At 39.6% G+C, this 12,051-nt stretch overlaps 1 protein-coding gene across 1 annotated transcript; it reads left to right on the top strand.

Moving 5' to 3' along the window:
- Positions 1-536: 536 nt before the first annotated feature.
- fkbp4 (FKBP prolyl isomerase 4) lies at positions 537-11,623 on the top strand. Its single transcript, XM_007244043.4, has 10 exons — positions 537-1,007; positions 2,895-3,039; positions 3,357-3,499; positions 4,424-4,544; positions 4,647-4,803; positions 4,982-5,072; positions 5,150-5,233; positions 5,361-5,546; positions 9,890-10,129; positions 10,491-11,623. Exons 1-10 carry the CDS (start codon positions 918-920, stop codon positions 10,572-10,574), a joined length of 1,341 nt encoding a protein of 446 aa, XP_007244105.2. The 5' UTR covers positions 537-917; the 3' UTR covers positions 10,575-11,623.
- Positions 11,624-12,051: the final 428 nt, after the last annotated feature.

Consider the following 12,051-nt stretch of genomic DNA (forward strand, 5'->3'; position numbering starts at 1 on the left):
CTGTTGCATGTTTAAAAATTATGTATTTGACATATTATACTGGGAGTAAAGGAAACGAGATAAAATGAATGATGTTAAAACAAATGTTAACCATATTAATGAGGGAGTAGGGCTTCATTTTGGTCACAACATAATTTAGGATAAGCTTATATTAAAAAAATACTATTTGTGAAAATGTAAACTTCAATAGTGTCTCTCCTTCCAAAAATGTAGGATTCAAGGATTCAAGGAGATTTATTGTCATTTCACATCACATGTGTTACATGAGGTGTAACGAAATTGTATCCCCACGGTTCAGTTACACCCAAAGAGCAATTTTTAATGTAGATAAATATAAAAACTAAATAAAACAGAAAAAACTAAAATAATAATACATATAAATAAACACAATATAAAGGAGTAGGGAAGTAGCAGCAACATGGAGTATTTATTAATAAGCATGTTTTTATTATTTTTTTCTGGGTAGGTTAATTTGTTGACGGTGCCTTACTCCACGTTGCGTCTCGTCCCTCCTCTTTGAGCTGCTCTGGAAAGTTCGCTGCCCTTCCTTCTCCAGAATGTGCTGGTGGTAATCGCTTCTTTATAGCCGCAGCCTGGTGCTAAAGGTCTGGAGAGCTACGAGGCGGCTGCACGCTGCAGATATCTCCAAAATAACAGCATCTATCCAGCTACACTTTAGCTAGATTCACAAAGACACGGCATAGCTTTACTGAAGCTAACTAATAACGTTATTAACTAAAGAACCAGCAGCACAGGGACACGACTATAATAATAACACAACAGCGACCACCTGACTGACTCTGCAGCAGCAGCAGCAGCAGCAGCAGCCCGGGATTGTGGTAGATTAACTCGGGTTTGAGGAGTTACTTTCACCCAGAAACCAGAAGAGCTGTGGAAGACCCTGAGAGGAGACAAACATGACTGCAGAAGAAGTTGCCAATGATGGAAATAGCATCCCTATGGAGGGAGAGGACATAACTCCTAAAAAAGATGGAGGAGTTCTGAAGGTATTGGTGTTTTTTTGTGTGAATATCTATGATTTAGAGGATTTCTTGAGATATCTTGACAGATTCTGGGAATTCTAAGAAATGGGAGGAATAGGAAAAGCCGTTATAGCTAAGCTCAAAGTCTCACTGTCCATTTAAGCTACACGAGCTAAAGTTAAAGCGCAGTGGCGTTCTAACCTACATTGGTGGCCAATCCGGGTCAAAAAAGTAAAAATCCACTCCAGGTTTTTGTTTAAACTGTCTGGGGCGATCTTAAAGTGGACTACAGAACAAAACCTGGATATGGATTTTTACTCTCTAGACCTGGATCGCGAGCTATTTCGTTAGCTCAAGCTAAGCTAACTAGCTAGCTTTCCAGGTTCTGCAGTGGCAGGTGGTGTTTAGCCTGTCTTCGGGTTGTTAGCTACCTTATTAGCTTGCTGGCTAGTCAGTTGTTTAATTCTATCTATTATATAAGATTTGTTTAAGCAATTTAAGGTCATATAATCATTAGTTTGTACGCGCAGATTTGGCTAGCTTGGCTGAAGTTAAACAAAACAGTGACATGACTTGGCTAGTTAGCTAGCTAACATGACTCGTCAGATAAAGTAGTTAGCAAACTAGCTAGCTAACCTAGCTAGCCTGGTTAGGTTAACCAGTTAGGTTAGCTAAGCTAACTAGTTAGCTAGATAGATATATCAATTTATTAAAGTTCACAAATTGTAATAGCCCTAAACTGAAAATATGGTAAGAATTGATCAGAGTTGAAGTGAGGTGAAGTGTCGGTCCACTGTAAGCAATTCCTATAACAGGTGAAGTGCCTGTGCATTATAAACATTCAATGAGGTAGAATTTAAGAAGCAAACTAACTTATATTCCATATGGATGCCTGACTAAGAACAGTTGTTTTTTTCATACCTACATTTCTAAAAGTATATATTTTTTTACAAGTAGGCATAATTTATTGATACTTAGGCATTAATAACAGGATCTACAGATCCATATATCTATTCTTACTAACACTAGCCACATTACCAGGCCAATGTATCTTTAATATGATTTTGATTAGTCATATTATTACTATTTTACATAGAATTTCACTTTCTTTTACTAGTCGAAATTCCAGTTAAACATATATGTTACTGCTCTGAAAAAAAGATCAGTTTCTCTGATTTTACTATTTATAGGTATATTGAGTATAATGAGCCTTGTTGTATTATTCTCTTAACTACTAACATAAAAAAATTAATAGTCATGTGCAGATTTGATATTTCTAATTCAATGTAGTTTTATATCTTCAGTTCAAGATTTGACTAGGTATAATAATGTTATTAATAACTACAACAATATGGGTATGTCACCGTAATATGATTATAGTCAGGCTATTATAATCTGTATTTATAGCATTATATATAGTAGGGATGCATAAATGTGGGAATTCTGGGCCAATGCTGATAACCAATATTACAACTGTATAATACAAAATGTATCTTTTGATGCCTAAACCGATATACACCTTTCACAGAAGCACTAGACATCCCGGTATGACTTTAGAAACAAATGTAACATTTATTTGCCTTAAGTTGTAGTTTTCATCCAACTGTAAACAAACAATAAAATAAAAGCTGCCTCTTGAGAAATTTGCTTTCACGTTTACATTTTCATTTAATTTATTTAGCTAATTGTTTCTTACATAGACAGGTCACAGTTTTAAATCCTCCTTAAAACAGAATATACAAAACAATAGGTCTATGGAAACTAATAATATTAAAGTCTAACCTAAAACTAATACTAAGCTAAGCTTTGAGACTGATTATTCTATTTTTAAATTTTTACTTCATTCAGTTAAATCTTGTATTGTTTGTTTGCGATCTGTTCATCTTATGTTTCCTCTCTCATTCCTCCTAGTTGGTGAAAAAGGAAGGCACGGGTACAGAGCTGCCGATGACGGGAGATAAGGTGTTTGTGCACTATGTTGGTACACTGTTGGATGGCACACAGTTTGATTCCAGCCGTGATCGTGGAGAGAAGTTCTCATTTGAGTTGGGGAAAGGTGGGTAGATGTTTGTAAACATCCTGTCTAATGAATGCATTTAACTACTTTTAAATTGCTGACAGATGGGAATGTGGTGGAGGTGGGAAGGTGATCATTCAGTGTTCTGACCTTACTTGTTCTGTTGTGCCTGAATGCAATCAGATCCTCACAGAATTAAACCACAATCTAGTAGAAAGCCTTTCATGAACAATAGAGATAGTTACTCCAATAAAAAACAGGTTCAGCATGGAACAAAACTCTTTGAATAAAACATGAATGAACAGATGGTCTATATAAAGTCCTTATACTGTATCTGTCTTGTATCTCTTCTTCAGGTCAGGTGATTAAAGCTTGGGATATTGGTGTTGCCACAATGCGCATCGGTGAGATCTGTCAATTGTTCTGCAAACCTGAGTATGCCTATGGAGCTGCTGGCAGCCCACCCAAAATCCCACCCAATTCTACCCTCATATTCCAGGTAGAGTGTAAACACACCCCAGCACAATGTTCCTTTCATGCGAAAACCTTGCATCACCAAATGAGTAATTTCTACACAGGAAGCAATATACTTCCAACTTTTAGTGGAAGTCAATTTTAAATGTCTTGTCACGATAACTGTTTTTGCAAACTATATGTTGTCCTAGAAATTATTGCAATAAACTATATTTTTGACTATTAAATGCCACTAATAAAATGATTATCAGAACAAAGAAATAATATCCTTTTAAAGACCATGGACTTTATACGTTCCGGTTTGCACACCTAATGTTAAACAGTTTCCAAAAAGTTTCCAGCTCGAACCAAAGTAGGTTATAGTAAGTTTTTCAGCATGAACCGAAAACCGTTTGCAACTCCCTTTTGATGACTTATTCTGTGACGCAGCCTCGGTTTTACTAAAACTGCGGCAAAAATGGTCTGCTTCGCTAAAAAGCATCAAGATTCTTTTCAATTCAATTCTATTCAATTTTATTTATATAGCGCTTTTTACAACAGAAGTTGTAAAAGTTCAGGTCCACGCCTCTTATGAGCAGCACCACAGAAATGCCAATTATTGTGGTGAATTAGTGGCAAGGAAAAACTTGCTTACATGAAGAGGAAGAAACCATGGAGGAACCCATCCTACTCGGATCGACCTGCTCAGTACAAACAAACAACAAGCAAATAACGGAACAAAACAACAGTACAGAGAGATAATGTGGAGCAATAGCTAATGTAACGGGTACTAATTTATGAATGTAAAAATGTGATGAGTACATAAGCCTGATGAGAAACAGTTACAATACCAGAATTTTTTGGTGGAAAGGGATAATGTTGTGTATGGAGTCACAGTTATTGAAGCACTGGTTCTTGCACGAAATGATGTACACAATCGTATTGACTGCTTTTTGTCTTTGTGTGACAGGTTGAATTGTTTGAGTTTCATGGTGAGGACATCACTGATGAGGAAGATGGCGGAATTGTCCGTAGAATCATAACCAAAGGAGAGGGTTACACTAAACCCAATGAGGGAGCTTCTGTGGATGGTAAGCCCAAACACAATCACTCTTTCCAGCGCTAAAGTGAAAAACAGTACAGCTGGTAGCCATTCATAGCGTCTTTTACTCACCTCACTGTCGCTCTTTCAGTGCATCTGGAGGGCCAGTATGAGGGTCGTGTGTTCGATGATCGAGACCTGAAGTTTGAGGTGGGAGATGGAGAGAATCTTGACCTGCCGCCAGGTGTGGAGAAAGCCCTGCAGGCTATGGAGCAGGGAGAGGAGTCTTTATTCACCATCAAGCCAAAGTAATTGCACCCTTTAGCACACATGCCCATTAATAATTAGTGAAGTAGTTAATTTAAGCCTTGCTTTCACACAAGATGATTGTTATTGGCAGTAAGTTGCATACACTCTTTAGATTGTCTGATGTATTGCAAGACTTAATGGAAGTGATAAACTATTTTTATTTTCATTTTATTTTAGATATGGATTTGGAAATACTGGATATGCCAAATTCAATATTCCTCCTGGTGCAACCCTGCAGTACAAAATCAAACTGACAGCTTTTGAAAAGGTGAATTTCACTCTCTCTTATGATTCACAAATAATGTTGTGTGTGTTTACATGTTAATAATATTTACTCCCTTGCAGGCAAAAGAATCTTGGGAGATGAACACTTGTGAGAAACTGGAGCAGAGCACAATCGTAAAAGAGAAAGGAACACAGTACTTCAAAGTAAGAGTGCCAGAGTGCTCTACATCTATAAATCATTTTAAAAAAGCTTAGTACGAATTTCAGCAGGTTTTTGTTTGTAGCTAAGTTGTTTCTTCACAAACATCACACACACTGTTTGCCTCTGCAGGATGGCAAGTATAAGCAGGCAGCAGTGCAGTATAAGCGTATTGTGTCCTGGCTGGAGCATGAGTCCAGTCTGCAGGGGGAGGACGAAGAGAAGGCCAAAGCTCTGCGGTTGGCAGCTCACCTCAACCTGTCCATGTGCTACCTAAAACTACACGATCCCAACCCTGCTCTCGAAAACTGTGACAAGGTACAGAGCCATTTATTTCCATTAATTTCTTTTACATTAACCATTAAGTTCAAACACATTCATGGTCATGTTGAAATGCTTATTGTAGGGGCAGTTTCCTGTACTGTTGTTTAAGGAGACCTCCAGTGTAAAATTGACTTTTGTTGTAGTAAAACATAATAAAAAGTACTTGCCTTTGTTGAATAGCCCACCACCGCTCTCCTACAGCTTTCTGAGATCCAATAATTTTGTGCTTATTGCTCAACACTCGAGGGAAGTAGCTCCACACCTCCTTGCTAGAATCCAGAGCACCCTGCCATTTAAACAAGGCATTAATAACTTAAAGGGTGCACAAGAAGCTTATTAAAAACAACTGTTTGCATCCCTTGCCGCTAGCTTTTAGCTCCATGCGCCACCATCATTGTACTGATAATGACAGACATGTACATAGACTCCACACAGCCTGCCTCCTGGCACCGGCTGCAATGCTACTTTGAGCCTGGATAACGGAGTAAAAAGCGATTTATTGGGGGCAAAAATATGCCCCAATATGGTCGTGTTACAGAGTGCTGGGCAAAAAGCACAACATTACTGTATCTCAGAAAGCTGTAGAAGAGTGGCGATGTACTTAAATCATGTTTTACTACACCAAAAGTCAATTTTCTCCTTTAAGTCTAGTCTTGGAATACACAGTATTTTAATTGAGATTTTCCAAGTCTGAAACTATAGTTTATGACTAAACCTTATCCCTGTTTAGAAAACCCATAGTGTTTTAAATAGAGTTGGACTGATAAGTGTAGGGTTGCAGCGGTAACCGGTTTCACGGTATACCGTGGTATTAAAATGCACGGTTATCATACCGTGTGTGTTTGCTTATTACCGGTAAAACGCAAGCCAGCGGAGAAACTCACCCGCGCATGCGCAACTCTGCTCCGCTTCAGCTACTCAGCACACAGTGGTGAGAACGGCAGAAAGTGCATCAGACTAGAGCTTAGATTCTCTTCCCGAACCAGACCTGACCCGAGGACCGACCCGAAATCGGGTCCGTTCGGGCCGAGATTTCCCACCACATTCCTCGGGCCGGGTCGGGTTGGGCTCCAGAAAATAGTCTGAGATGTAGGCATCTGTTTTTTAATTATATATTTTATATTTAAATAAAGCTCTAAATAAAGCGCGGCTGCACCTCGCGGTCCGCGGTGTTAGTTGTAAGCGCTCGCGCTAGCCGCAAAATACGACAGAAAACACTGAGAAACTGCAGAATTATGAATTGGACTAAAATGAGCACGAGGAGATAAAAGAGAACCTTTACCTGTGAGTAGCTCACATCAGAACACACAAATCTCTCTCTCTCTCTGTGTCTCTCTCTCTCGCACGTGAACTTCTCCGCACTGTGTTTAGCTGTTCTTAAAAATCATTTTAATTAAATAATAGTTCTATGCTTCTATGTTAGTGTTAATTAACATAATTCTGATCATATTTCGCTCATTCAAACAGCCTGAAAACAGACTTGTAATCTTGTAATCAACAAGCTTGTAATCAATGTGGCCGTAGTCACAGCTAAAGGAGGAAATACATCAAACCTGTTCTCCCATCTCCGAGAACACCACCCCGCTGTGCAGCGCAAAGTATGTGTTCAGTTTATAATTTTACCTAAATAACCTAAATAAAACTTCTTTGTAGTCGTGCACAACCCATGCGGTAAGCGCCCGCAAAAGCACTGAGTTATCCGAAATTTGGGCACGCAGGTACAGGCGTGAAGTGCGTGCTACGATGGATTCACGTGTCCGTGTAAAGGTCCTGGCCGGACTGGATGTGAAAGACGCCATTCATTTACATGCGTTAATTTTCAAATTCTGACGTGCCTGTTTTTCATATGTTGAAGGTTTTAAGGTGTGAAAGCCTTAAAATAGAAATCTCTATTGTGAGGATCATGTCAGAAATAAATCCCCTCTTTCTGCAGTATCTGGTTATATACCAACTTTTTATATATATATACAGGTGCTGGTCAACGAATTAGAATAATTTGAAATAGTGCAATCATGAAATTCTTTGAATGCATTTTTTGTGCAGAAAGCAAATCAGGTGTTCACCGCACCTGTCCTACTCGTTAGACTAATCACAGAACTCGTTACCTGGAAAAAAATTTGCTCAGCTGAGCTTTCCAAAAGGCCCATTTAGGCCATTTAACTGTGACACTGTTGTTTTATTTAATTAGAATAATGGAGAAACCGTTTCATTGAATTAGAATAAATGCTCGAATTTTTGTTTTCTGTGAAGAGTGTTCACTGTGCAGTATAAAGTCAGGGTTGAGTAGAATTTCTAAGTTGTAAAATCAATCATGGGTAAGCAGCGTGACCTCTCAACCGGAATAGTGGCTCAAATTCAAGCCCTTCGCCAACAAGGCTTGACCCAAACTAAAATTGCTGAGCAGCTCGGCATCAGCCAGTCTTCCGTCTGCAAAGCTCTCAAGAAAAACTGCAGCAAGCGCACCAACTGTTCCGGCGTCCGAAAAACTTCTGCTCACGACAACAAGCAGCTGAGAAAGATCGCAGTCAGCAACCGGTTCAAGTCCACTTCCGAGCTCACCGACTTGTGGAACAAGCAGACCGGCGCTGACGTCTCCAGATCAACCACTTACCGTCGTCTGCGCGAACTCGGCTTCAAATCTTGCGTTCCAGCAGTAAAACCGATGCTGAACAAGAAACAAATGGAGAAACGGCTGAAGTGGGCCAAAGAACACGGCGAGTGGACTGCTGAAGACTGGCAGAAAGTGGTCTTCAGTGACGAATCACGCTTCTGCATCTCCTTCGGTGACCAAGGTCCTCGTGTCTGGGGTCGTGGTGGCGAAACCTACAACCACGAGTGCGTGAAAAGATCCGTCAAGTTTCCCCAGAGCGTTATGGTCTGGGGATGCATGTCCGCTCGAGGTGTAGGGAAACTCTGCTTCCTCAAGAAGACTGTCAATGCTGCCGTATATCAAGATGTTCTGGAAACGTTCCTGATTCCGACTGTTGAGGAACAGTTCGGCGAAGAAGACTTCATATTTCAACAGGATCTTGCACCGGCTCATGCGGCAAAGTCGACCAAAGATTAGTTCACTAAAAAACAGCTTGAAGTTTTGGCATGGCCGGCCAACTCGCCTGACCTCAATGTCATTGAAAACCTTTGGGCCATCGTCAAGCGGAAAATTCGCGACAGAAAGCCTACTACGCTGGACCAACTGAAGCAGAACAGAGTGCGGAAACTTGCGACAAGCTGGTCAAATCGATGCCGCGGAGACTTCAGGCAGTCATACAAGCCAAGGGGGCAGCCACAAAATACTGAGAAAGTGATGATTGTAATTATAATAAAAATTATTCTAATTCAATGAAACGGTTTCTCCATTATTCTAATTCAATAAAACAACAGTGTCACAGTTAAATGGCCTAAATGGGCCATTTGGAAAGCTCAGATGAGCAATTTTTTTTCCAGGTAACGAGTTCTGTGATTAGTCTAACGAGTAGGACAGGTGCGGTGAACACCTGATTTGCTTTCTGCACAAAAAATGCATTCAAAGAATTTCATGATTGCACTATTTCAAATTATTCTAATTCGTTGACCAGCACCTGTATACAGTCTTAATGCCCTTAAGAGTAGTGGAAAAACATGGTTTCCTTCACCTGATGGTGTAGTTTCTACAATAAATAGTTAATTGAACAAAAAAACTTTGTTGTAATTTCTTTAAGGGTCAGTTTAATAATATATGTAACAAACTGTGATACCGTGATAACCGTGATACCGCGGTATTTTCCGAGACGGTTATCATACCGTGAAAATCTCATACCGTTGCAACCCTAGATAAGTGTTTAAAGGGCTGATTCTGAAAGATGATCAGTGATCACTGATACCAAATAGCAGGTGGGGTAGGAACCATTCAACCATAACCATTCGAGGCTAACATTTTTAGTTCATCATTGAACAGGTTTTCTGTAATATGTCTCAAGGTGAATTGTACTTTACTTTTTGGCGTCAGCCAGATTTAAAGAACCATTAAGGATTGTGTTTTTGGTGGGAAACTTGACCAGGGTGTATCATAAGATACTATGGAATTATGTTACTTTGAAGCACCGACAGCTGGTGTCAGCAGTACGTTCTTATTTAACCTGTGTGGTATTTGAATGTAATCTGTATGGGTTTCATTAGCCTCCAAATCTGTCCACTACCATTCCTCAATTTGAAAATTTATATAAATTATAGAAATATCAAAATATTCGCTTTTGACAGCTTCACTTGAACCACTTAAACTTTATTCTTGTAGTTTCTTTTCTTTTCAAATGTGACATGTTAATGCATGTATGTTTTTTCCTCTCTTGCTCTCTTTTTAGGCACTGGAATTGAGTGTGAATAACGAGAAGGCTCTGTTCAGGAGAGGAGAGGCGCTTTTTGTGATGAAGGAATTTGAAAGAGCAAAAGATGACTTTCAGCGTGTCATACAGCTCTACCCATCCAACAAGGCTGCAAAGAGCCAAGTGGTGCTGTGCCAGAAACACATCAAGGAGCAACACGAGAAGGACAAGCGTCTGTACGCGAACATGTTCCAGAAGTTTGCAGAAAGAGATGCTAAAGTAAGTGTGTAATTAATTACAAATGCATTCAGCTATGCATTCAACACAGAGCTGTGCAAATACAGACACACACTCAGCTTGTCTAGTCCCTGAACTGGCATTAGAATAGCATTGCTTGTAGCAGATAAACAACCATGAACTAGTTAACTAACTGGTAAAATGCCTAATGTGAACCGTGTGCTAGAGGGGTGTATAATCCCCCTAGCGTTAAACTGTGGAGCAGTGGAACTGTTTTGCTAACCTCACTAACATTCTTGTTGCTGAACACAACTACAACAAAAACCTGTATAATGCCCAATACTGTTGTCCTTATATTTTATACAGTACAGTAACTGATGTGGAGTTAATTTTTTTCTTGCAGAAAGAAGCAGAGCAGGCAAAGAAAGAGCCTGACAGTGTAATGGAGATCGAGGAAAATGGTGCTCAGGAGCAAACTGCAGCATAAGGAGGGTGCTAACTCTGGTGTGCTTGTGTGTATATTTCATTTTTTTAAGATATTTTTTTGTACCTGCTATAAATTGTTCCTCAGAGATGAGTGCGCGAGTGTGCTTGTAAATTCGAATGTCTGACCTGGATGTAGATTATCGTTTGCTTTCTGCCCTTCCTCTAGTCCTTGCTGGCAGAGTCTGCATTGAAACTGTTTGTAAATGTGTTTGTGAGGCAGCTAGCTGGCCCAGCTTTGTACTGTGCTGCTACTCTGTGTGGCGTGAGCAAGGTGTAAGATTTGAAGGTTGTAAATGCTGACTACAGCCCTATTCATCTAATAGCCAATACTGCAGCCTTTGATTCTGGCCTGATGCCAGATTTTGGAGCATCGTTATGTAGCGCTGCTGTACTGTTTAGAACATTTTCTGTTCTGCTGGTAAACCTAAAATGCATGGAAACTGTCGGCAGGGCAACAAGACTGTTTGTTTTTTTGGTATTAATGATCTTTATGGTTTGTATGCATTTGATATCTATGTATTTCTATCACGGTTTACTGTCCATAGAGTTGTTGAGCTGTATGATTTGCATTCTTCTAATTGGACTTCTAACGTTTGACTCTCATGAACTCTTTATGATAAGACAACCTACACACAGGAGCTTTTCACCAAGGAGAACGTCTGAGTGACTGCACTTAATGTTTCTTCTGAGTGTAGCGCGTTTACATGAAGTTTTTACGGGCAGGTGCGGAGAACGTCTCTGAACTGACCTAATGAAACTTTTTGTTCCAGTCTGCTTTACTTTGCGTTCAACACAGTTTTGTCGAGTGTGTTAATGTTAGACCCGAGTCAACTTGGACCAGGATCCTGGATAGCAGCTTCTTCTGGAAAACAAAACCTACCCAAGTTTATGGAACAGACTGGAAATGACCATAAACATGCCTCTCAGCTGTCCTGTATTATAGACATCCCTGCTGGCAACAGATTATGTGGAAGAGCAAGAGACACACGAATGAGTAGCTCTGATAAAGTCTCACTTGCTCCACAATTTTGAATAAAAGAATAAGAGCTATTTGTCTTCAATTTTTTTTTATTTTGCATAGCCTAAGACTGTGTTTCTCAGTCCTGGTCTTGTCACCCCTTCCCTGTACATAAAGTGTGTTCCCTTGTCCCATCACACCTCATGCAAGGAATGTACCAGGGTGAGGATTGAGAAATATTTCCTAAAGAAAAGCCATAAAGTAGTTTGCCACAACATAGTTGTGAAGATCTGGCTTATAGAGGATCTTGTTGTGACCTTTGGAAATGTGTATGATGCCACAGATCATAACATAATTATAACATAATTAACATAAAAAATTATGAACAATATCGTATATTATGGCAGTATAATAGTGATCACATTACCGTCAGTATTCAATGTAAAATACTTTGTCATGGCCAAAACTCCACCATCAATACTCATCAATATATCTGATGTTTATCTCGATTGTTTCACCA

This window comes from Astyanax mexicanus, chromosome 9 (genome assembly GCF_023375975.1).
Source record: "Astyanax mexicanus isolate ESR-SI-001 chromosome 9, AstMex3_surface, whole genome shotgun sequence".
Lineage (NCBI taxonomy): Eukaryota > Metazoa > Chordata > Actinopteri > Characiformes > Acestrorhamphidae > Astyanax > Astyanax mexicanus.